General features: G+C 47.5%; 1 protein-coding gene and 1 long non-coding RNA gene across 2 annotated transcripts in view; one reads left to right on the top strand and one right to left on the bottom strand.

Moving 5' to 3' along the window:
* The window catches only part of LOC147016484 (rhophilin-2-like), a 137,602-nt gene that overhangs the window by 54,538 nt on the left and 55,870 nt on the right, over positions 1-27,194 (top strand). The window contains exons 3-4 of the mRNA XM_085845180.1: positions 20,358-20,486; positions 22,943-23,021. Coding sequence (XP_085701306.1) covers positions 20,358-20,486; positions 22,943-23,021 — 208 coding nt within the window. The remainder of the gene's footprint in view (positions 1-20,357; positions 20,487-22,942; positions 23,022-27,194) is intronic.
* The window catches only part of LOC147016486 (uncharacterized), a 21,055-nt gene continuing 11,647 nt past the window's right edge, over positions 17,787-27,194 (bottom strand). Inside the window, exon 3 of the long non-coding RNA XR_015049066.1 lies at positions 17,787-18,069. This is a non-coding gene — a long non-coding RNA (uncharacterized LOC147016486). The remainder of the gene's footprint in view (positions 18,070-27,194) is intronic.

The raw sequence follows: 27,194 nt of genomic DNA, 5'->3' as shown, positions 1-27,194 counted from the left end.
ATATGTTTTTTGCATGCTGAATTTGGAAATGTATCTCATTTCGCTCAATCAGGTCAAGTTTTTATATCTCACTTTTAAGGAAAAAAAAAATAATCAATTTTTGTTTTTTTAATTAGCATTTTTTAAATTCAAAATCAGACTTACATTGACAGAAAATGTACAAACTATACATATAATGACACACAAGTACACTTAATGTGGAAGAAAGTGCCTTCTCAATTACTTTCATTTCAATTTTAGAAAAATATAGATAAATTGTTGTTTCTACCAACACCCAAATTCAGTCGCTGTTTTCCTTCGTCTTTTTAATGTTGAATTTCACATTAACGGTACTTGTGCGTCATTTTATATATAGTTTGTACATATTCTGTCAATGTAAGTCTGATTTTGAATAAAAAAAAAATGCTAATTAAAAAAACAAATTTTCATAATTTTTTTCCGTAAAATTGAGACAGCTTAAAAACTTGACCTGATTGAGCGAAATGAGATACATTTCTAAATTCAGCATGCAAAAAGTATATAAGGGCCATTGAGAAAACCTTGACCTCTGAATTGACGCAGACCAGTGTTATATATATATATATATATATATATATATATATATATATATATATATATATATATATATATAATATATATATATATATATTGTTACAGATTCGCGCCCGCCGGCGTGCTGACGGCCACGTAACTCGAATCGCGGCACGTCGCCCACCGGACGGACAATCCAGTCGTGACCCTCTCGGACTAACGCCGGGAACCAGTCACGGGTGGACCTTTCGGTCTCACCGCGATCGAGCCAATCAGCCCCCGCGTGGGATAGGGTTGCTCGCCAAATTCGACCTACCTAAGTACCCACACGGAGGGTAGACCGGGCGATCGCACCTCGCCGCAGGTCGACTTCGGACACGGGTCACTTAAGCGACCCGTTCCGTACTATCGGGATAACCGAGCGGTGTTATCGTCGGCCTCGTCTTTGTGTTGTCACCCTAACATCCCCTAAACTAACTCGTGCTCCCACGTCGTCCCTTACACTATAGCACGTTCCTTTTAACACTACGTAGCTAAGCTACGTCCCCTCTACACACTCACAAGTCTGTCACTGTCTCCAAATAAATCAAAAATCATTTCCCATTTTCCCATCCTAAATCTGGCTACAATCCCTCTAACTAATCCATTCCACGGACTCCATGAGGACTTACCCCTGCCCCATGAAGTCGGTCTAACTAAGCTAACCCTTCCCCCTAACTAGTTTCCATCCTGTGCCCAGGGGAAGGGGGCTTCCACCCCTTGCCCAGGAATCCTGTGCACCCGAAAGTGAGGCTTGTTTTTTTTTTTTTTTCCATGCGCATCACCAGCGCGGCAACTCGCGCACTTTGCACCTGCCCGTGACGTCATGCAGCTGCACGTGTTCCTCGTCCCTCCTTGGACGGTACCATCCGGCAGAGATACCCCTCCTGCCGGATTCCAACCCCACGTGCAGCCATGGCGTCACCGTGCGCATAAAAAACACAAGCCCCACGTCTCGAGGGGTTCCCCACGCGAACACATGTGCTTTGCCCGTTGGAGCTTAACACACACGATCGCGTGGAGAACCCGTCCGGTCCAAATCCGTTATCCTGCCTAAACTTTGTCCGTCCGCGGGATCGGCAAATCCACCGCGTGCGTTTCCGGACCGGGACTTCACTCTCGCAAGCGAGCACGTGGTGGTCTCGTGCGTTGCACAGCACGAACCTCGTGCTCACTGCTGGGTGAACCCGGCACGGTCCCTGAAACAACTACAGCCGCTACTCGGCTTTCTTTCCTCTGTCGCCTTCGTCGTCGCCATTCGACCCACGCACACCTGCGTGTTACGACGCTCACACTCCACTCCATCACATTCACACCGGGAGACGCGGCTGCATGCTCCCGCATGCCAACCGACATCTCCCTCTCATACCGCTCTCACACACACGGTCTCCCTTGCACACGGCCGTTCACTCACGCGTGCGCGGGCACTCACCCGCGGTGCCTCACTCACACTCCGTGCCTCATCCACACACGCGGGGGCACTCACCCGCGGTGCCTCATCCACACACCATCCCTCGCTCACACACGCGGGGGCACTCAACCGCGGTGCCTCATCCACACACGCGGGGGCACTCACCCGCGGTGCCTCATCCACACTGGCCGTGCTGGGAAGCACGTACTCCGGCACCATCGCCACCACACCACTCACACACGGGGTCGCTTCCACACACGGGGACGCACTCACGCCTTGCACCACACACACAGGGACAACCACACTGGGGATTTGTGTCCCCACAAGGGTCTCCGGGGCCTCTATACCCCCCAAGCTTTCCGTGCACCCGTCCACAGCACTCCTCCTCTCAACTTCGCAAAGCACGACCGAACTCACCTGGTCGTGACTCGCCTCAAGGGGGCATACTCCCTCCCCTCGTTCCTGGAGGAGGCCATCCAGCTGCTCGCACCGGGTCCCTGCACGGTCCGCCAGCTCACCCCCATTATCCTCCACTACCTCCGTGTGTGTGTGTGCGTCACTAACCTTGTCCAATTCACCCTCTATCTCTCGCGTCTCTATACATTTATAAGTTTCTGTTGTCGTCACCTCGTGTCTCGTCTCGCACGTTTTGGTCTCCCCATTTAATTTTTCCCTCTTGGTCACCGTCGATTCCTCTGTCACGACCCTCGCCCAACACGCCCCCCGAATTATTTTTTTACCCGCCTCCACCGCGGGCCTGTCAGCCGTTGCACCCCCTTCCAGCTCGTTTGCTCCCACACGTGGAGTCGCCATTCCCAGCTCCCTGGTCACGGCCTTCATGCCCGCCTGCAGGCATCGGCCCATGTTCTGCGTCTCACCCCGTAGTTCTTTCATTTCTTTTTTCATTTGCTTGCCCATGCTTTTCATTTCGTTTATAAATTCATTTGCGTTTGCATCCATCTTTTCGTTCATTTGTTGTGTATTCGCATCCATCTTTTCGTTCATGCCTTTCATTTCGTTTGTATTTGCATCCATCCTTGCTGTCATTGCCGCCAGCATGGCGCATAGCTGGGCCATGTCGGATGCACTCAGCTGAGCCGTTTCGGCAAGGGTTGGGGAAGGGTTTTGGTGGAGAGGGGGGGGGGAGGTGTCATACACCGCGGCCGCTGCCGCACCCATTTCGGGCTCTGGGTTCAGTTGGGCGAGTCCGTGTTCCTGCACAATCAACATTTCCTGCTCGGGGATTCCATCCTGGACCATGGATTCTACACATTCTACATCCATTTCTAATACCCCCGGCTCCCGCTCGCCTTGAGACACCATCTTGCTTCTCTTAAAGGGTTAATTTCGCTCGCTCGTAATTTGGAGGGAATCGGGGGTCGCTTCTCTCACCCCTGGACCGATTCCCGTGAATTTAATTGGAGACAGGAGAGCCCGTTTTCCTGTTCTCCGATACCAGTGCCGCGAGGAGGGCGATGGATTTGTATCGCACGACCTGACACCAGTGTTACGGCTTCGCGCCCGCCGGCGTGCTGACGGCCACGTAACTCGAATCGCGGCACGTCGCCCACCGGACGGACAATCCAGTCGTGACCCTCTCGGACTAACGCCGGGAACCAGTCACGGGTGGACCTTTCGGTCTCACCGCGATCGAGCCAATCAGCCCCCGCGTGGGATAGGGTTGCTCGCCAAATTCGACCTACCTAAGTACCCACACGGAGGGTAGACCGGGCGATCGCACCTCGCCGCAGGTCGACTTCGGACACGGGCAACTTAAGCGACCCGTTCCGTACTATCGGGATAACTGAGCGGTGTTATCGTCGGCCTCGACGGTTCGATTAATTATCGGGCGTATTCAGCCCACTACCAACCCTTTACGTGAAGCAAGATGAGGATTCAATGAAGGAAATGACGAAGCGAAGCGGGAAACAGTTCAACACAAAGCACATTTATTCGCGATGAACGGAAAGCACACATATTCAATTCCACCAAAAGCACATAGAAAAGAAGAGAAACACAATGCAATTTACACAAAAAGCAAATGCGACAATGCAGATCTAATACCGATTACGCGAGCACACGGCAACACTTATACAATTTTACTTCACAGACGGCGCTGACAACACATACCCAAAACCAAGGAAAAGAACACCCTCAAAGATGAGGCGGGCCTGAGGCCGAGACCGGGTCGGGCCTACCCGTCTGGTGATGAGACGCGGAGCGGCGATGGTTCCTCAACTCCGCGGGCCTCGCGGCAGTGTCTGGTAGGGGGTGGGAAAGGGGCCCCCTTGGTCGCACTATCTCAGCGCGGGGGGAAACAGGAGGGGGTTGCTGATGCTCGGGGTATAGAGGATTTCGACTCTGCCTCGAGTCCCGCGACGAGCGTCTCCACCTCGGCCAGGTCGTGCCGTCGGCCTCCCTGGTGTGCAGCTCCCTGCACGACGCGAGCACCCCCTCGTCTGCCCTCGCCGCCTCTCCACAGCTCCGTCCCCTCCGCTCCGACTCCAACGCACACGACGACGACCAACTCCTTCTTGCTTCTTCTTCCCAACTCCACCGCCCGCGAAGTCTTAACTCTTGTCCCCTTGACTGACGAACACGGTCGCTTATATAAGCCCCGTGGCTTCGCTCTCTCATCTTTGACCCCCTCCCTTCGACCTTTCACCTCGCTCCCCATTGGCCCGAGAAAAAGTGGGCGTGAATGCTTTTTGATCCATAAATTTGCATATAGCGACCGCCCTCCAACGCCCTGGAGGCGGGGCCAAATCGCCCCTCGCTCACCGATTGGACGGAACAAAAGTGGGCGTGTGTCGTTTTTGATCCGTTTTTGAAGTGGAAAATCCGTGGTTTTGTACACGCTGTTCGGCGCGCGCCCTGCACGAGTCCAACACCGGTACCCACAAGCGGCGCAAGAACGGTGGCGATGCGACGGTTGCGAGGTGTGACGTGAAGCGGCGCCGCGGTGGGTGGTTGATGTTGTGTTGGTGGTGGTAACAATGGCGGTTGGTCCAAAATAAAGATAGTCAAAGAAAAACGGCTATCCTGAAGAGTCGCAGCACGCATAAATGACATGTATTCCCACTAGACAACGGGTTTGGGCCTAACTACACATATACTTACCGAGATACCTCACCTAAGGGACCTGAATGGTGGTTTGCGAATTTGGTAACCACAACAATATATATATATATATATATATATATATATATATATATATATATATATATATATATATATATATATATATATATATATATATATATATATATATATATATATATATATTGTTGCGGTATTCGCGCCCGCCGGCGTGCTGACGGCCACGTAACTCGAATCGCGGCACGTCGCCCACCGGACGGACAATCCAGTCGTGACCCTCTCGGACTAACGCCGGGAACCAGTCACGGGTGGACCTTTCGGTCTCACCGCGATCGAGCCAATCAGCCCCCGCGTGGGATAGGGTTGCTCGCCAAATTCGACCTACCTAAGTACCCACGCGGAGGGTAGACCGGGCGATCGCACCTCGCCGCAGGTCGACTTCGGACACGGGCCACTTAAGCGACCCGTTCCGTACTATCAGAATAACCGAGCGGTGTTATCGTCGACCTCGACAGTTCGATTAATTATCGGGCGTATTCAGCCCCCTACCAACCCTTTACGTGAAGCAAGATGGGGATTCAATGGAGGAAAAGACGAAGCGAAGCGGGAAACAGTTCAACACAAAGCACATTTATTCGCGGCACACGGGAGCACACATATACAATTCCACCAAATGCACACAGAAAAGACACAATGTAATTTACACAAAAAGCAAATGTAAAAGCGAAAACACAATGCAGAGCTAATACCGACTACCGAGCACACGGCAACACTTATACAATTCTACTTCACAGACGGCGCCGACAACACATACCCAAAACCAAGGAAAAGAATACCCTCAAGGATGAGGCGGGCCTGAGGCCGAGACCGGGTCGCGCCTACCCGTCTGGTGATGAGACGCGGAGCGGCGATGGCGCCTCAACTCCGCGGGCCTCGCGGACAGTGTCTGGTAGGGGGTGGGAAAGGGGCCCCCTTGGTCGCACTATCTCAGCGCGGGGGGAAACAGGAGGGGGTTGCTGATGCTCGGGGTATAGAGGATTTTTACTATCCCGCGACGAGCGTCTCCACCTCGGCCAGGTCGCGCTGTCGGCCTCCCAGGGGTGCAGCTCCCTGCACGACGCGAGCACCCCCTCGTCCGCCCTCGCCGCCTCTCCACAGCTCCGTCCCCTCCGTTCCGACTCCAACGCACAAGACGACCAGCTCCTTCCACCGCCCGCGAAGTCTTGACTCTCTGTTTCCGACTCTCCTACTCTCCGCCTCTCCTCTCCTTCCCTCGGGTGCAGCTTCCTGCACGACGCGAGCACCCCCTCGTCTGGTGTCGCCGCCTTTCCACAGCTCCGTCCCCTCCGTTCCGACTCCAACGCACACGACGAGCAGCTCCACCGCCCGCGAAGTCTTGACTCTGTTTCCGACTCTCCTACTCTCCTACTCTCCTACTCTCCGCCTCTCCGCCTCTCCGCCTCTCTGCCTCTGGACTCTCCGACTCCTCTACTCTCCGCCTCTCGACTCTCTGACTGACGAACACGGTCCTTTTATCCCCCCGTAGCTTCGCCTTTGACCCCCTCCCTTTGACCTTTCACCTCGCTCCCCATTGGCCCGAGAAAAAGTGGGCGTGAAGGCTTTTTGATCCATAAATTTGCATATATCGATCGCCCTGGAGGCGGGGCCAAATCGCCCCTCGCTCACCGATTGGACGGCAAAAAGTGGGCGTGTGTCGTTTTTGATCCGTTTTTGAAGCATAAAATCCGTGATTTTGTACACGCTGTTCGGCGCGCGCCCTGCACGAGTCCAACACCGGTACCCACAGCGGGGCAAGAACGGTGGCGATGCGACGGTTGCGAGGTGTGACGGGAAGGTCGTGGCGGTTGTGGTGAAGCGGCGTTGTGGTTGGTGGTTGAGGTTGTGATTGTGGTGGTAATCATGGGGGTTGGTCCAAAATAAAGATAGCAAAAGAAAAACGGCTATCCTGAAGAGTCGCAGCATGCATAAATGACATGTATTCCCACTAGACAACGGGTTTGGGCCTAACTACACATGTACTTACCGAGATACCTCACCTAAGGGACCTGAATGGTGGTTTGCGAATCTGGTAACCACAACACTACCCCTTCCCCTTTTTACAGACTCGTCCCGAGTCCTCAAATTTTCGTGTGCCATCATGTGTAGTTTTCCCCTAGTACATTTTACCTACGGATCCCTGAGTGCGACATTCATGGTATTCGTGTCCCCAAAATAAATAACCTGAGGGCTGCGTAACTACCTAAACAAACTCACTCACACGGACGACTTAAATAAAATTGCCGGCGCTAAGACATACATGCTGGGGGCGCACTCATATTTACAGTACATCTTAACCTTAACTTACAAATTTTACACTAAACCATGGCCCAGGATCATTGAACTCTGCAAAAGAAAAGCAGTTAGCAGGGAGCCAGGCTGCCCGCATGCAGTCTCTGGCTCAAAACAATGCAGGTGACAGGGAACGTGGCTGGCTGCTCACACGCAGTCCAAGGCCTTCCCTTTTGAACTGAACGCAGTGAACCACAACGGTGCATGGGCTGCACAAACGCAGTTTCCATGCCAGCTCAAGTGGCACACGCAATGAACACAACGAATGGATGGATGAATGGATGGACGCGAACACGGTGCACGGGCCGCCACTGCAGGCCCGTGTTGTAGCTGCCAACAGGGCAGTTCTCGCAGCTTGCAAACTGTTGCCTTGATCCTGGCGCACATGGAAATGAACAGGGGGGGCAAAGCAAAAATTGAACGGGGCTGGTGAACCTGGGCAGTGGGCATGGCATGGCAAAGGTGAGCAGGCAAACACAGCCCGCAGAAGAAGGCCGCTGCAGGCAAACACAGCCGGCAGATGAACTGGCCGGCATGGGCCTTGAAGAAAAACAGCCAGCAGATGAACTGGCCGGCACAGGCCTTGCAGCACAGCAGCTGCAGACGAAGTTGGCCAGCCTTTGCCGTTCCGTGGAGGTTGGTGGAGGGAGTGCGGTGGTGCTGGCCACTTGGAAGGCGGGCTCGGACCTACCTACCTGTCTCCCTCCCACCTATCGCCTTTGCCTGTCACTGTACATACCCACTCCCTTAATTTGTCAAACCCCAATTTAGCCCCAACTTATTTTTTTTGTTGTTTTTATTCTTACTCCCCCACTATAAATCGTCCCCTAACCCCCTTTATCGTCTTTGTTCGGCTAACCTATCCTGTCACCTAGCCTACTCCCAACCCCTACGTTCCCTTCCCGGAGGGGAATAAGGGAGAGCTAACGTCCTGTACCGAGGCCCAATTCAAGCCTCAGAATGGCCTCCCCAGAGTTCGGCGATCTTAACACCAAGTGGGTCCAGCGGCCCACAACGACAGCGAGGGGATGGATGGTGCGGAGGGGTACATCTCCTAATCTACCCTAACCATTTAACTGTTAAACTACCCCGGGGCTTTCAACAAGCGCCTCTCGCTTAAACTATTGGTTCTAACAACCCAGATTCCCGTCGCCTGTGTTGGTGTCCTCACAATTTCGGGCCTCGCCCCCCAATTTTCGCTCCGTGCCCTCACACGGTCTCCTGGCTGGGACACGTGGCTCCCTTTGGCAGGCACGACCCTCTGCCGAATCTCCCGCTATGGCACCCCCGGGCACTACACTGCCTCCGAGCCTACCAGCTCCCTAACACCGGGGAGTGCCCCCCATGGCACCTCCCCTGAAACGCACACGTGGCAGGCCGGCCTCCCGGGCCCCTTTCCGAGGGTCACCCGTGCCCACAACACTGCCCACGCGGCTAATGGCGCCCCGGGCCCCCGCACCAAGCAGGCGCACCAGTGCCCACTACGCTATCCCGGCCCCCCATGGGCCCTTGGCCTACCACGGCCGACTAGCCTGGTGCCCGGGGTACCCACTCAGCGATACTCACCTTTCGCAGCCACGCTCCCAAGCCCGTCAACAGGGCTCCTGCACCCCTCCAAATGGGTCTCGAGCCTACATTCCCACCAACAGCAAAACGACCTCCATTTTTCAATTTGACTAACCCAGCTAACTCACTCTACACTGACCCCGGGGTCCCTTGGGCGGGAGTCACTCCTCCCCCCAATCACTCATCGCACCATGCAGTCCCCATTCGCTCCACTCACACAGACCTGCTGGCCTCACTCACTCATCATGTACTCACCTCACAACTCACCAACTCTTCAACACACACACCACCGAACTCTGCCATCCTCATAACTACCTCCCCTAACTAACTCGTGCTCCCACGTCGTCCCTTACACTAATAGCACGTTCCTTTTAACACTACGTAGCTAAACTACGTCCCCTCTATACATCCTCAAGTCTGTCACTGTCTCCAAATAATCCCATTAACCAATTTCCCAACCTAAATCTGGCTACAATCCCTCTAACTAATCCATTCCACGGACTCCATGAGCACTTACCCCTGCCCCATGAAGTCGGTCTAACTAAGCTAACCCTTCCCCCTAACTAGTTTCCATCCTGTGCCCAGGGTCAAGGGGGTCTTCCACCCTTTGCCCAGGAATCCTGTGCACCCGAAAGTGAGGCTTGCTTTTTTTTTATTTTTTTTTTCTTTACATGCGCATCACCAGCGCGGCAACTCGCGCACTTTACACCTGCCTGTGACGTCATGCAGCTGCACGTGTTCCTCGTCCCTCCTTGGACGGTACCATCCGGCAGAGATATCCCTCCTGCCGGATTCCAACCCCACGTGCAGCCATGGCGTCACCGTGCGCATAAAAAAAAACACAAGCCCCACGTCTCGAGGGGTTCCCCACGCGAACACATGTGCTTTGCCCGTTGGAGCTTAACACACACGATCGCGTGGAGAACCCGTCCGGTCCAAATCCATTTACCTGCCTAAACTTTGTCCGTCCGCGGGATCGGCAAATCCACCGCGTGCGTTTCCGGACCGGGACTTCACTCTCGCAAGCGAGCACGTGGTGGTCTCGTGCGTTGCACAGCACGAACCGCGTGCTCACTGCTGGGTGAACCCGGCACGGTCCCCGAAGCAACCACAGCCGCTACTCGGCTTTCTCTCCTCTGTCGCCGTCTCCGTCTCCATTCCACACACGCATACCTGCGTGTTACGACGCACACAGTCCACTCCATCACATTCACACCGGGAGACGCGGCTGCGTGCTCCCGCATGCCAACCGACATCTCCCTCACATACCGCTCTCTCACACACACGGTCTCCCTTGCACACAGCGACCTTGCACACGGCCGTTCACTCACGCGTGCGGGGGCACTCACCCGCGGTCCCTCACTCGCACTCCGTGCCTCATCCACACACGCGGGGGCACTCAACCGCGGTTCCTCATCCACACTCCGTGCCTCACTCACACACGCGGGGGAACTCACCCGCGGTGCCTCATCCACACACCGTGCCTCACTCATACACGCGGGGGCACTCAACCGCGGTGCCTCATCCACACACCGTGCCTCACTCATACCCGCGGGGGCACTCAACCGCGGTTCCTCATCCACACTGGCCGTTTCACTCACACACACGGCCTCACTCACACACGGTGCCTCACCCACGCACGGCGTGCTGGGAAGGCCTTACTCTGGCACCATCGCCACCACACCACTCACACACGGTGTCGCTTCCACACACGGGGACGCACTCACACCTTGCACCACACACACAGGGACAACCACACTGGGGATTCGTGTCCCCACAAGGGTCTCCGGGGCCTCTATACCCCCCAAGCTTTCCGTGCACCCGTTCACAGCACTCCTCCTCTCAACCTCGCAAAGCACGACCGAACTCACCTGGTCGTGACTCGCCTCAAGGGGGCATACTCCCTCCCCTCGTTCCTGGAGGAGGCCATCCAGGTGCTCCCACTGGGTCCCCACACGCTCCGCGAGCTCACCCCCATTGTCCTCCACTACCTCCGTGTGTGTGTGCGCGTCACTTACCCCGTCTTCATCGTGTTTATTGGTCTCTGCTTCTTTCTGGCGTCTTTCCCTTATCTTTATGTAGGTCAACCTTGCTTTCTCTTTAAGTCGCTCCAGTCCTTCCCTGTTTTTCACTCCTTGCTCTTTCACGATCTCCGCGTACCTCATCCTTGCTTTCCGTATTAATTGTTCTTTTCTCTCCCTCCCAATTACTTTCACCTCGTCTCTTGTCTCCCGAATTATTTTCTTACCCGCCTCCACCGCGGGCCTGTCAGCCGCTGCCCCCCCTTCCAGCTCGTTTGTTCCTACACGTGGAGTCGCCATTCCCAGCTCCCTGGTCACGGCCTTCATGCCCGCCTGCAGGCATCGGCCCATGTTCTGCGTCTCACCCCGTAGCTTTTTCATTTCCTCCCTCATTTGCTGTGTATTCGCATCCACCGTCGTTTTCACTTCATTTGTATTTGTTTCCATTTTTTCGATCATTTTCGCATTCATCTTTTCGTTCATTGCCGCCAGCATGGCGCATAGCTGGGCCATGTCGAATGCACTCAGCTGAGCCGTTTCGGCAAGGTTTGGGGAAGGGTTTTGGTGGAGAGGAGGGGGGGGAGGTGTCATACACCGCGGCCGCTGCCGCACCCATTTCGGGCTCTGGGTTCAGTTGGGCGAGTTCATGTTCCTGCATGGGCATTCCATCCTGGGCCATGGATCCTACATTACTACACATATACATTTCTAATACCCCCGGCTCCCGCTCGCCTTGAGACGCCATCTTGCTTCTCGTGAAGGGTTAATTTGAATCGCTCGTAATTTGGAGGGAATCGGGGGTCGCTTCTCTCACCCCTGGACCGATTCCCGTGAATTTAGCCGGAGACAGGAGAGCCCGTTTTCCTGTTCTCCGATACCAGTGCCGCGAGGAGGGCGATGAATTTGTATCGCACGACCTGACACCAGTGTTACGGTATTCGCGCCCGCCGGCGTGCTGACGGCCACGTAACTCGAATCGCGGCACGTCACCCACCGGACGGACAATCCAGTCGTGACCCTCTCGGACTAACGCCGGGAACCAGTCACGGGTGGACCTTTCGGTCTCACCGCGATCGAGCCAATCAGCCCCCGCGTGGGATAGGGTTGCTCGCCAAATTCGACCTACCTAAGTACCCACGCGGAGGGTAGACCGGGCGATCGCACCTCACCGCAGGTCGACTTCGGACACGGGCCACTTAAGCGACCCATTCCGTACTATCAGAATAACCGAGCGGTGTTATCGTCGACCTCGACGGTTCGATTAATTATCGGGCGTATTCAGCCCCCTACCAACCCTTTACGTGAAGCAAGATGGGGATTCAATGGAGGAAAAGACGAAGCGAAGCGGGAAACAGTTCAACACAAAGCACATTTATTCGCGGCACACGGGAAGCACACATATTCAATTCCACCAAATGCACACAGAAAAGACACAATGTAATTTACACAAAAAGCAAATGTAAAAGCGAAAACACAATGCAGAGCTAATACCGACTACCGAGCACACGGCAACACTTATACAATTCTACTTCACAGACGGCGCCGACAACACATACCCAAAACCAAGGAAAAGAATACCCTCAAGGATGAGGCGGGCCTGAGGCCGAGACCGGGTCGCGCCTACCCGTCTGGTGATGAGACGCGGAGCGGCGATGGCGCCTCAACTCCGCGGGCCTCGCGGACAGTGTCTGGTAGGGGGTGGGAAAGGGGCCCCCTTGGTCGCACTATCTCAGCGCGGGGGGAAACAGGAGGGGGTTGCTGATGCTCGGGGTATAGAGGATTTTTACTATCCCGCGACGAGCGTCTCCACCTCGGCCAGGTCGCGCTGTCGGCCTCCCAGGGGTGCAGCTCCCTGCACGACGCGAGCACCCCCTCGTCCGCCCTCGCCGCCTCTCCACAGCTCCGTCCCCTCCGTTCCGACTCCAACGCACACGACGACCAGCTCCTTCCACCGCCCGCGAAGTCTTGACTCTCTGTTTCCGACTCTCCTACTCTCCGCCTCTCCTCTCCTTCCCTCGGGTGCAGCTTCCTGCACGACGCGAGCACCCCCTCGTCTGGTGTCGCCGCCTTTCCACAGCTCCGTCCCCTCCGTTCCGACTCCAACGCACACGACGAGCAGCTCCACCGCCCGCGAAGTCTTGACTCTCTGTTTCCGACTCTCCTACTCTCCGCCTCTCCTACTCTCCGCCTCTCCGCCTCTCCGCCTCTCCGCCTCTCCGCCTCTCCGCCTCTCCGACTCCTCTACTCTCCGCCTCTCGACTCTCTTACTGACGAACACGGTCCTTTTATCCCCCCGTAGCTTCGCCTTTGACCCCCTCCCTTTGACCTTTCACCTCGCTCCCCATTGGCCCGAGAAAAAGTGGGCGTGAAGGCTTTTTGATCCATAAATTTGCATATATCGATCGCCCTGGAGGCGGGGCCAAATCGCCCCTCGCTCACCGATTGGACGGCAAAAAGTGGGCGTGTGTCGTTTTTGATCCGTTTTTGAAGCACAAAATCCGTGATTTTGTACACGCTGTTCGGCGCGCGCCCTGCACGAGTCCAACACCGGTACCCACAGCGGGGCAAGAACGGTGGCGATGCGACGGTTGCGAGGTGTGACGGGAAGGTCGTGGCGGTTGTGGTGAAGCGGCGTTGTGGTTGGTGGTTGAGGTTGTGATTGTGGTGGTAATCATGGCGGTTGGTCCAAAATAAAGATAGCAAAAGAAAAACGGCTATCCTGAAGAGTTGCAGCACGCATAAATGACATGTATTCCCACTAGACAACGGGTTTGGGCCTAACTACACATGTACTTACCGAGATACCTCACCTAAGGGACCTGAATGGTGGTTTGCGAATCTGGTAACCACAACAATATATATATATATATATATATATATATATATATATATATATATATATATATATATATATATATATATATATATATATATATATCAAGACTGAATAATGTAGTGGAATGGTAAAAGGTATATAAATAAATAAATTGAGGTGGAATGTAAGGTGCGGTCATAAAGTGTATATAATTACTAGTAGGGTATGTTTGCAGATACTGGGATGCATCCTCAGTGCAGACATAACTATAAGTTTTATATGTTTGAAATTCAAAAGTTATATAAAATAACATTATTGTTTACATTGTAATGGGTTGCGAGGCAATGCTAAGAGGCAAAGTGGAAGTTTTAAAGTAAAGTCGACTAGCCTCTGAGCTGTCCAGTCTGGGTTTGCATCCCAACCCGGCTATACATTATCATCCTGGTGTTTTGCAGGTCGGGCGATTCATCGATGTGTGTTTTTCATAATTGTAGGCAATCTCATCCGTATTTCACCAATTTTCGAACATAGGGCCTTGTGTTTGTGTGTTCAACTTGCCGGTACGATGCGATCGTTGTATCCGGATTTTCCAGCCAATATGGATAGTGATCACAGGGTAAATGTGCACATTCACTGAAACGTGTTCCGAATGTCCTGATCATCATTAAGCTTGGGATTGTTATAACCATTGTGTCTTGGGTTGAGCTTTGACTGGAAATGTAAACATGCAATACTTAAAATATACACCGTCATACTTACCACTGTATGTTCACCATCCATAAACAATAAATGTTTTCTACATCCTGCCACTGTACTATACTCCATTGTACTAACCTTCCAATAGACATATACCATGAACACCTTGAATACTGTGAATGACTTTTTTTTTTAAACCGTCTAAAACCTTCCCATGCACCCCCCCCACCCCTCCCAAGTACAACCAGCAATTTTCAACTCTTTCTCTCCTGAGGTTTAGGAGTGCATAGAAGACACACACACTTCTCAAACTGTCATATCCATCCATCCATGCATTGGGACCTTACTCTGTGCAGAGCGTTGATGCTGCCTCAGCAGTCTCCTTGGCTATTGGGTACAATCCCGGACTGGTCGCCACTCCAACATAGGATACCAGCAAGCTGTCACTCATTTTACCGACCTCAGAAGGATGTCAGGCAGAGTCCACCCCACCTGGTATTAATTCAACAGTTGAGCAGGATTTGAACTCAGGATCCTAGTATAGGATCCGAAGCCCCCCACCCTAACCATTAAGCCAACACCAGGCATAACTATAGTCTGATGACTGCAAAAAGCATTTTCATTGTTTTTACTTGTCAGTTTGGAATGAACCAATAAAATATTGCTCGTTACTTAATTAATTTATCACAGATTTTGCACTGATTCCCAATACAGCTGCTGCTCACCAAACGCCGCATGGTCTTGCATTTGATCTCTGGCCGAAACAAATCCAAGTAATACTACTGTTGTGGTCCGGCACTGGCAGTGGGCAATGCATCATGGAAGATGTTGCCCTTGGTATAAAATAAATAAATAAAGCTAGCTGCCCCTTCTGCCATCTTGGGATGGATTTAAAAAAAAAAAATTGTGGTACGTCTTGTAAGCTTGTAGGCCTTTGGGCTAACACCATCGACACACAACCTCGGCCAATCAATTAAGGTCAACGTATATTTTCAGTTTAAGTGGATAAAGACAGGCAGTAGTTAATGCATGGAATGCTCTTCCTGGAAAAGTAAGAGTTGCAAAAGCACTTGATAGATTTGAACTGGAATAAGGTTCCCACATCCATTGGAGATGAAAGAGGTACATGGATATTGGCAGGTAGGTTTGGTACGGATTGGTGATTTTATACGTGTATCAGCTTCGGGATAGTGATGTGTATGCACGGGTCTCGTCATTAAGTGAAGGGACTGTTTACATTTTAGTCATTCCTCACCATGCATCGTTCTTCATCCTTAAAATAATGATAATCAACACCCTGGTGATTTCCATGTGACTGCCTCACTTTAGTGGGGCGGCTAACCCAATACTTTCGCTCAATCGTATACTTTGGCTTGAAAGCATGAAAATTTGGCACACACACACATATATATATATATATATATATATATATATATATATATATATATATATATATATATATATATATATATATATATATATATATATATATATATATATATATATATATACTTTGACCAATTCTGAGCATTTTCAGATGTGGTTCCAAATTGGTAGCATGCCCTGGTGACCGTGGGAGGAACGAATGTATAATTCCACCTTGGTGTGGGAGATTGTGCATATTTTTCCTTAAAAAAAACAAAAACAGGTTTTCACATTATGTGATTGTCGTGGAGAAATGTACGATGTAAACATGTCTTCACGACTACAATAATCCTTCCACTTTCATTTTAAGATCTGTCAGACACTTTCTGAAAACTTGTGACAGTAATATGTACATATAAACGGTTTCATCATCCACATGCTAACATTTCCCCACTCTCAGTCTCGTTTGAATAAGCTTAGGTATTCAGCACATTAGCCCGTACATGATGCACGCATGCCTATTACAAGTGAAAATTTTGTTTTCTTTTCTTCACATGGTCACATGATGAACTATACAATGTCAGTACCATCTATTAGACCACAAACTGTTTCTTAACGCATGCCTACTCAATCCTAATGAGTTTCCTTCACAGTAATGAAGAGCAGTGCACTCAGACTGGCCTTATATCACCTGTACAGACAGACCCCTGGATGCTGCTTTGCAGTGTATCGGCTCGGAGCACATTTCTTGAGCTTGTCCAGGAGTTGTCCACTTTGGTTTCCATGGAGACCTGTCTTTGCTTTCCCAACTCCAATCTTGTAGGATTGGGTAATTTTGCATCTCTTTGCATTTCCTGACCCCATGCACGTCCTCCTCGGTGGTCTGCATGCACTACGTGCTGTTCGAGAGGTGCCTGTGTAGGTGGGATAATCTCAAGGACTCGTGATTTTTCTGGAGAACACGTCGTCGACTTGCCTCGTTAACCTTGCACATTCCACTGGTTCTGTCATTCCAAAGAACCACCAACCGTTCGACTAGCGACATGCTTTCGTCAGGAACACGTGTCGGAGATGCATCTGTGACCGATGGAAATGCATGCCAAGTGTCCCCAGGCTGACTTCTTCTCTTTTTTTTTGTCTTTCCCAGAGAAAATTGATGTTGCATCACGCCCAAAGGTGCTGTGTCGCTTCTTGCCTTCTATTGCAGTTGAGGCTCTTGTTCAGCCAACAGTTGGAATGGCTCAGTTTTGTTCTCATTGCTACGCAAGAAGCTTTGCCAGTTACTTGGGACACTTGATGTCGGGGCAACACTCCTCAAAACTTTCGCCTTTTCCCCATTCCCCTCCCCCCCATTTTCTGGTTGCTGCCTTGAGGCTGTCAGGAATGTACACATTCCATACTGCGTCAAGTCTCTCCACGTGATCCAACTGTAGCATGATGTATGTCTTCAATAGTGTAGCTGTAATCCTGGAATGTTTTTGAGGTGTGTCTAGTTGCTCGACGTCTACATCTACAGGCATTGCTTTAAGTTCATGATTTTCTGCAATGTATTTGTATCCAGCCCCAACGTCGTCCTTTCGAGTTGGCAGGGCATTGCAAGATTCATCAGTTACGGTCTGATAAAGGATGCATAGTTAGCTTCCAATCTACAGCACGTCAACTATGTGCGGAGAACTTGGCTCTGCCGTGTTTACAAGTTTGTATTATTTTAACATATTTCCAGGTGAGCCGCTACGATGATAATTATCGATACTCTATAGTGTACAGTGTTCGGCACCACTGCCTCTCCTGTTCCATCACCACTCTAATTTATAGGGTTTGGTGATTTCATGCATGCAATAAACCTGTAAATACAGAAGCAAATCATCATTAATTTTTATTATTAAGGAGCTTCCTCAACATGGGATCAGTCAATATACTGTCCATTATTTGTCCAGAAAGAAAAGACAGAACACATACTTTTTGATGTTGACATTAAGTACCTCCATTACTCCGTGTTACAGGATAAACACTGAAACAATATCTTCAACATGAGAGTCAAGTCAGAGAAATCCAGAGTGAGTTCCTTTTCCGACATACGACAAGGATGCCATCGTTGCATCGTTGTATACTTCATTTGAATAATGAATGGGAGCCCAATGATGGCGAAATAGGCCAACGGGTCCAACTTGTGTAACCTGTTCGGGATAAATTTCAAGATAACGATCTGTAAAAGGAAACTTGAAAATTAAATAATAAATGTTTGAACTAGTTTAATCAAGATGATATCAGACAGAAATGCTGACGTTTCTACAGTCCCCAATATCTGTTTGCAAGAAAAATAATATGAACAATCTCTCACACCACAACAGAATTGTACATTAGTTCCTCCCACAACCACCAGGGAGCACTGCTGATTTGGATCCATCACTGAAAATATTCAGTATTGGTCACTATGTATGTGGATATGTATGTATATATATATATATATATATATATATATATATATATATATATATATATATATATATATATATATATATATATATATATATATATATATATATATATATATGCCAACTTTCAAGCTTTTAACCCAAAGTGCATGTTGTTGGGGTTAGCCACCCCACTAGTAGGCTCAAAGAAACATTGCCCCTGGGATGTGCACACTTTATGTTGTCATGTAACCAATTTACAAACAGCTTGTTTGACCCAAAGGAATTTTTAGTATTTTTTTTGTTATTTGGCATTTTTTTTCTTGGAATGTACATAGATACATATGTGTACAATACAGCATATGAGAATGAAAAGATCTGGGTGTAATTAGGAATAGTATGGTGCAATTGCATTACAAGCAATCGACTTTCATTGGTGATAGATCTGTGGTTACATTATGTACGTACGAGTAGTTGGTAGCATAGAGGAAGTAAGAAAGCAATTTAAAAGGAAACCTGGAAGTAGCTACAACTCAAGATGCAGAAAGCTTGCAGGCAAGGAGTGAGAATTGGGTGTTTGGGTTAATTAAAACACCCCTTTTTTAAGATAATTAACAGCCTTATTTAATTATTTCCTTTATCAGGCGATCCTCGGACACCTCACTTCCTCCCCCTCGATGGAGTCTCAATTCGCCGTTTTTTTGGGGCTGCTCAACAATGCCTTGACTTGGAACAGGCCGCAACGATTTCTTGATAAAGTTTTTTTTTATTATTATTTATTTATTTATTTATTTATTTATTTATTTATTTTTTCCTCTCACTTTCTTCACTCATATTATGGAAAGCCTGATCATCATAATTACGAATTGCTGGATCCATTGCAATGCTTATAAATGCCCGGAGTCACCAAAGTTCATGGCTTTATTTCATTTCCACAAAGCCTCGAGAGTCTCTTAAACCAAGCCGAATTACAAAATTTAAGCTCCAGAATTGAACTTAGCAGCAGTTCCGACTGCAACAAAAGTGTTCATTTGTCCAATTTGGACATGGTTGTCATTTTGGCGTCTCCTGGAGGTGTTTAATATGACGGATTGGCGATCGCTAATCACTTGCCAAGCCAGCCGTTCCTTATTGACTTTTTTGTTGGAGTGCTTCCTTGAGTGTTTAAGCTACTTGGCGAGCGCTCTACAAAGTTCGCACTGTTACTGAATACTGTGTATCGATCGACTTGAACAAAGTTCAGCTGCCACTCGCCCGCATTTGGTTCCGCTTTGTCATGCGGCGTGTCGGACATTAGCTGGCTCACTGAAAATGTGCAATTTTATTTCACACCATGCTTCTCCTTTTTGTATGATCTTCTTTCATTATACGACCCGTCACTTCGGCATCAATAAATACATATAATAAATTTAACGTTTCATTTGTGAAAGCTTCCTCAACCATAGTGTCAGAGTGCTCGATTAAGCCACTTGGCACACTCTTTTCAAGCTTACCACGGTTCGATACCGGAGTTAGAAAGGCAAAATAAATTAGATGATTACACTGAGTAAAAAAAAATGCTTCAGTTGTTACAAAGCAATGAATCACCACATCATGGAAAGATAGCCAAGAGGTATGCATGCATGCTCTAAGTCTAAGCAGTCTAGCCTGGATTTGAATCCTGACCCAGCTATAAACTGTTACCCCGATGTTTCACAGGCATGGTGATTCATCAATGTGTGTGCCATCACCCCTCTCCTTCTCGCACCCCCTCCCCCTCTCCCACGCATCTCCCTCACCCTCCTCTTCTCTCTCTCTCTCCTCTCCCTCTCTCAACGCTATTCCACCCCTCTTGCTGTCTCCCACCCCTATTCCTCTCCCTCCCCCTCTTTCTGACCTCTCCCCCCTCCTTGTGCTTCCCCACCCTTACCCCTCTGTTAAGGTGACTGTTAAGGACTGACGGTTTAGTTTTGAATTTAAAACCGTTTCCCCGTTGGGTAGCATGTACGCATTCACAAGTGCACACATTTCTATCCAAAAAGGGAGGTCTTGATTTATGTGCCTGTGAGCAGAGCAAGCAGCAATCACAAGGTGAAAGAGACTGTGAGCTTGGAGCTCACATATGTGAACTCGAACCTTCAGCTGCTCAAGGAAGAACTGTCTGAGCTCAACAGTTCGATGGAGATATACCAAAATGACAGGTATGTTTGAGACTAGATAGAAATGAGTGTGGAGTAAACGCGGTAGAAAGGTAGTTGATCAGTAGAAGGGTCCAAGTGGTTTGAAGAGATTGTATCTTGAGCGATCTGGTCATAGACTTTATCCTCAATAAAGTTTAATATAAAATATAATTGCGAGTCTGGTGTGACCTCATCAACAGGCACTGCATTTTGAAGTATTCAGACCTTAGAAGTGGATGTTTAAGCCAGATATTCTTTCAGCAATCAGTGTGGATGTATATATTATTCTGTTGTAATGTTCATAAAATACCAAGCTTGTGTAATGGTAGCCTTGCCAAAAAACTAGATCAAAAATGAAATAGTATGTGCAATGCATGTGTATGTGATGTGTTTCTGAAATGACAACTTGAGTAAGCATATAGATGGTAAGTAAAGGGATTCACGACTCATGATGAGGCAGTCAGAGAAAGTGTTGCCTCTGACGAGATCTCGTGTCTGATTAAATATATATTATCATGATGGCTGGAAGCCCATAAGGAGACACTGAAAAGGTTAAAAAAAAAAAATTAAGTTGCATCAACAATTGTGTGCACTAGTCAGAAATGCTTATTTATTAGTTGCTATGATATATTAGGGTCATCCCAATAGTTCTGTCCGCCTGCTTGTTACCTTTTCAAAAACCTTTCCCCCAACATTGCCCCATCTCATTTGACTTCAGCCTTGTCCACCTGAGATGCCAACATTCATGGTCTCCATTGTAATGACTTTGACCTCTCTTGCCAGGTCATGTCATCATTATCTGATACCTTGTGCCTTTGTCAAAGTGATGTACTTAGACACTCTATACAGCCTTGAGCAGCCCATTACATGTGGGTGATGTTGCTGCATTTGGTTGGAATACCCTTTTTGGATACAAAATATAGGTTCATGGAGAAATGATGTGATGAATGGGAGAAGAACAACAAAGGGACAGTGGGGCAGTGGGACAACAGACCGACACGACAAACGAGCGATTGAATGAGCAGGAGAATAGAGGGAAGAAATGGGAACATGCAAGTAAGAGGGATGAGTTCGAGGAGGATTCTTTGGGATAGAAAATAAAATGAGTGGAGACTTGTCTGCATAGATCTTTCTCTATTTCCCTACTGAACATCATGGAGTACATCTCTGGCTGATGATTGTGCGTGCGTGCGTGCGTGCGTGCACACGTGTGCATACGTCTGAAAAATCATTTAAAAAAACCATGGCTGTGCCACTATCCACCAAATTTTGCATACGTGCTGGGGGAACTCAGGGTCAGGTCATGGGGACAACCTGCCGCCTCCCCCCCCCATGAGGGTGGGCAGCCGACTTCCGATTTTGTCTGGACGGTTAGGTCTATATCCACCAAACCTTGCATATGTGCTGGGTTCCCAAAGGGAACGGGAATTCCAGGTTATTTAAATATGGTGTATGTAAAGTATAAGGACTGATTTTTTTTTTGTATACATGATCGAAGCTCATGGAAGAGCAAGAGCAGAATGGAAAGGGGGAAACGCCAACAGCAGAGTGAGAGTGAGATCGAGGGGAAGGAGAGAAGGACGTGTGGTGGTGAACAAGCTGCACACAGTTGAATAAAATGCACCAGGAAGTGGAAGAGGAAAGGGAAAGTGGGGAGGAAACAGAAAAGGAAGAAACTAGAATACATCATGAGTATGGATAGGGGATGACCTGAGGTTGTGGTGAACCACTGTCTTGACACCCTGGAGGGAAGAATGGGACTGAACAGACTTGAGGAAGTTGGTTCCACAGGTGAGAGAAAAGAGTAACAAATGAGTGGAGTTGAGCAGTGAGTCTGGATTTGGGGAGTTTAATTAGAGGAGGTATACTGCCAGACCATGTGCACATTGCAGAAACCTGGGAGGGACAGAGCCAAGAGAGGGCATAGGGTGCAAGACTAAAAATGAGGTGTTAGAATACAGCGATGCTACCAACCTGTCTGCGATGTGAAAATAACAGGCCTAGACACTCAGCTTCGTTGCAGGAGATCCTAATGATTTTGAGGGCATTCCTTTCCATGGCATCAAGAAGGGCAAGATGTGAGGCAGAAGTGCCAGCACAAAGGGGAGAGCAGTACTCCATCAAGCTTCAAATTAATCCCTTATAAGTTTTCATGAGTTCAGATTGGCCAAGGAAAGAAATGTCATTAATAACAGAAACTTTGATTGATTGATTGACTTCAAATAAGTTGTAAGGATGGTTCTTAAATAGTTGTCAGAAGGGGAAAATGATTGGTACTCATCAGGTAATTGGGGGAAGGGGGGGGGTAGGGGTGAATTTGTATCTGAGACACTTTCTCCTTTCCTCCTGCAGATTCTCCACTTTATTGAACATTTAGTGTGATTGCTAATGGATCAATCAAACCATTCATGGGACTGTTTTATGCCAGTACAAAAATCGAGGTGTGCCATCTCTGCATGTGTTTTCTCTTTTCTCAGTGGCGATGGACTCAGCATCCCATTAATCCCATTAGGCCTGAAGGAGACAAAGGAAGTGAACTTTACTATACCTCTGAAGGTGGAGTACATTAGTATTGTAGATTATTTGACAAGTTGTGCTTTTATTTTGCATTTTATTTGGTTTATATCAAAATGCATGGATGATATAGATCGCTGAAAACGCCATTCTGCCCATCAACTCTACATGTTATTCCACATTAACAATATAGTAGTACACACTTATCACCTGACATACATGACGAACCACACTGACGGGAGAGACAACATCATCTCATTGTATGGACAAACTGACTATTTTGTTGTTGTTGTTTAATAATTGTCAATGTGAAAGTGTTGAAATTTTGATTGCAGACCATGCACCCTCTTTGGAAGATTATCCTTGCTCCTGAAATATTCTTGACCTTGCTACCCATAACAAGAAGCTATGCCCTGACCCTACCAACACCCCTTTCTAATTTCTCAAAATCTTCAATTTATTTTAAATCTATCAATTAATGTGGAATCTTTAGAATTGTGTTCACCTGTTTCGCTTTCCCATCCAAACTCATAGTTGTGATTCCAGGTTCAAATCCCACATACAATACTATGTTGATGTGTCCACTTTCTCTATGATTGTATGTGGAAATCATGTAAATGTACTTGTACACTTTTGCTTCTTTTCTGGACTCTTTATTCCTACTTCATTCGTAAATCACTCCTCCACTTGCCAAACCTGCAGTTACATGATAAATCATTGTCAATAAAACTCAATCTTCCAATACTTTCCTCCAGCTCGATGATTTTGTTTTTAACCTCTCCGATTTTTATTTTCTAGCGAGACTCCGGGTTCCTATTTAAAACAACAATGCTATTTTTCTGCATTTATTTAAGTAAATGTTTCACTAGCTTGTCTTTTTTTGTACACAAAATTAAAGCTTGTGAAAGAGCTCGAACACTGAACGGATCAGGACCCAACAGAACAAAAGGAACAGTAGAGAGAGAGGGAGGAAACACCAACAGGGGGTGGGGGGGGAGCAGTACTCAATCAAGCTGTGGATGAAGGACTTTTAGGTGGATAGATCAGGTGTGCCAAGGAAACACTTTGTACGACGGAGGATGCCCAGTTGACGACGAGCTTTGGAGGCCAACTTTGAAATGTGGTTTGCCCAAAAAAGACCTTTATCCCTTTCAACAGATAAAACCTTGCTGTGCGGATCCATCATGCAGTTTTGACACTTGATTCACTTTCCATTAACAATCTAAAATGGTATTTGAGAAGGGGATTTGGGCTAAAGACATTGTCGTTGGTTATTGAAAAATTGCACCCGTGCCCAAAGGAAGCGGTGCAGCTTGGCATTTTCTTCTCGTGATGCTAGGCAGCGAGAGCTACCCCTTGTGTCGATTCAGCGTCTGCACCGCTTAAAACAATTTTTTGATGGATGGACTGAACAAATATTGAAGTGGCTACACCACTTAAAAATGGACCCAAATCTTTGAGAGTGTTCTCAAAGCGAGAGCATAGAGAAAAAAGTGAAAGTAATCAAAAGGATCGCTGGGGTTTATATTGAAGTACGAGCATAAAAAGAAGCACTGATAAAAGGAAGATGGAGACCAATGAAAAGAGTAGGCAGATGGGGGTTTATAACAGAAGGCAAATAAATTGTTTTGGATTATTATTGTGGAACCTAGTTTGACATCGTTTTGTAGTGGATCTCACATCTTAACAAATGAGGATAAACTGCCGGTGATGAGAATTTTACATTTTGGATCCACTGTTGGATTTATTTGTGAACTGGCATAACCCACGCTCTGCGCGACATGTTGGGGTGGGTGTGTTTGAGAAAGGAACTGATGCAGAGTATCAGTAGTAATTTTACTTTAATGCAGTAAGTGGAATATGATTTCACCGTTTCAGAACCATTTTATTTACTTTTTTTTGTACCATGCACCTCATATGGTCTTTGAGATAATGTAATTGATTCTTTGAGATTCTTTGAGAATATCACGTTACTCGAGCGCAGAACAAAGTCGAAGATAGCGCGACACAAAACCACAAACTCGGAAATAATATATAATTTTATTTATTTTATTTTATTTACTTTTTTTTTGTACCATGCACCTCATATGGTCTTTGAGATAATGTAAGCCGAATATCACGTTACTCGAGCGCAGAACAAAGTCGAAGATAGCGCGACACGGAACCACAAACTCGGAAATAATATATAAGATTATCAATCCGTGAATGGTTTTTATAAAAGATGGAATAATGATCGAGGGTTTCTTTTTTTGAATTAAACTTTTTAAAAACTTCAGTTTAAAGTGGTGTTGCCAAGTAATATTTCTTAGTAAAATGATGAAAATTATGCATATCAGCAAATTCCTGATAATCAAACGTTGTCAAAATGTGATTGATTAAATCAAAATTATGAAACCAACACAATGATTAAAACAAGAAAAAGATGTCATACAGAGCACGATACTTGCAAAATCCACTCCCCTCTCCAAAGGTTGTCATGGATACATCAAATTGTCCATTTCATTAAGATGAAAATTGACAATCTTAATCAAAGTTCAGGTCAATCGGATGAAAATTGATTGTTTTTCAGATTGAAATTGATAATTTTAGAAGTTTGACCTTGAGTTGACCTTTGACCTTTTGACCTAAAAATAGTTGGTTTCCCAATTCAGTGACACAATATGCTAATCTTGTTCAAATTTCAAGTCAATCGGATGACAAATGATTTCATAAATTTGACCTCAAAAAGACCTTTGACCTTTGACCTCAAAATCAATAGGCTTCTCAGTTGAGACTACCCCTACAACTTGGTAAAGTTTCGTGATGATTGATTTAAAATTGTGACCTGTAGGCGACAAACACACACAGACAGACAGACAGACAGACAGACAGACAGACAGACAGACAGACAGACAGACAGACAGACAGACAGACAGACAGACAGACAGACAGACAGACAGAAAAAACAAAATTGACTGACCAATATACTTGAAAAATCTTCGATTTTGCAAGTAATAAATACAGAATAATGGTTACAGGAAACGCAAAACGATGTGGATTCTGGATATTCTTCAGCAAGCAGTAGTAAGTTGAATGCTTTGAACATTTATACTGTATTAATTGGTTTTCCAAATAAAGTGAAAGATGTGCATCAACTGTCTGCACAATTATTCCAAAGAATACATTTCACTTACAAAAATAAATTGGACAGAAAATATTAAATCTTAATCTTAATACACGAGTCTGAATTGTCTGTGCAAAACACCTGTCTTTGTGCACAACAATACAGTATCCACCCTTGGTCATTGTTGTAAGCCTGATGTTGGCTTAACGGTTAAGGTGGTGGGCTTAAAATGCTAGGGTCTTGAGTTTAAGCCCCTGTCGTTCCATTTCGGAGATGTCCAATTTTTTCCCCTTTAATCCAATATGGCTGCAATACCATGTGACCTGTGATGTCAGAGTTATAAATAAAATATTTTTCAGGTGAAGTCCCTCCTGTGTTTAAAGTTTTACATCGATGGGACAAGTGATTACAGAGAAAAACCCCTTTGGAGCAAGACTAATTATAATTATTGTTCATAAATCGTGAGGCTACGTGTTCCATAATGGGTATTTTACCCCGATTTGTCAAGCAAAAAAGTTCCAGGTTCCAAGCTTAGACGAAAAAAAACAGACAGCCCAATGCTGTGGCGTAGATCACGTCATCCCGATCACATGTTTGCACAACAGCTTTTTAATATAAGAAATGAATTCCTACATTTCTCAACAGTTATAAGTAAATAACTTTCAATTGTTGTCAGCTAAAGTCAAAAGCCTCCAGGTTTCAGCAGGACCATCTTTTGACCATATTCAGTCTCACGTGTGCTGTGTCTATGCTGGTGCAAATCAAATAATTAACATGCTAAAGCATTGTTTTAAAAAAAAAAAAAATAGTCTCAGGCTCGTAAAGAAGCTGATTACATGAATGTAGACAACACCGGACTTAACTTCATACAAACATGGGCACTGAGATTGGGGCAAGTTATTTCACTCTAGTTGTCAGCGCCGCAATATTTTATTAGGATGTCGTTCTCGCGGCAACAGTACTTTTACTATGCCTTTAACCTCAGAAGATGGAATGGGCCTTTTTCACGACCTGAAACAGTGAGGCAATGAAAGAAGGCATATAACTTACCAAAAGACACGACAGAACTACCATTTCGGTATGGTATATTTGTCAAAATTAACAACCTTATA

This window comes from Eptatretus burgeri, chromosome 11, assembly GCF_056783735.1.
Source record: "Eptatretus burgeri isolate ZD-2024b chromosome 11, Ebu_testis_v1, whole genome shotgun sequence".
NCBI classification, from domain to species: Eukaryota; Metazoa; Chordata; class Myxini; order Myxiniformes; family Myxinidae; genus Eptatretus; species Eptatretus burgeri.
Note: the sequence above shows the minus strand (reverse complement) of the source record. Positions and strands in the feature narration are given on the sequence as shown.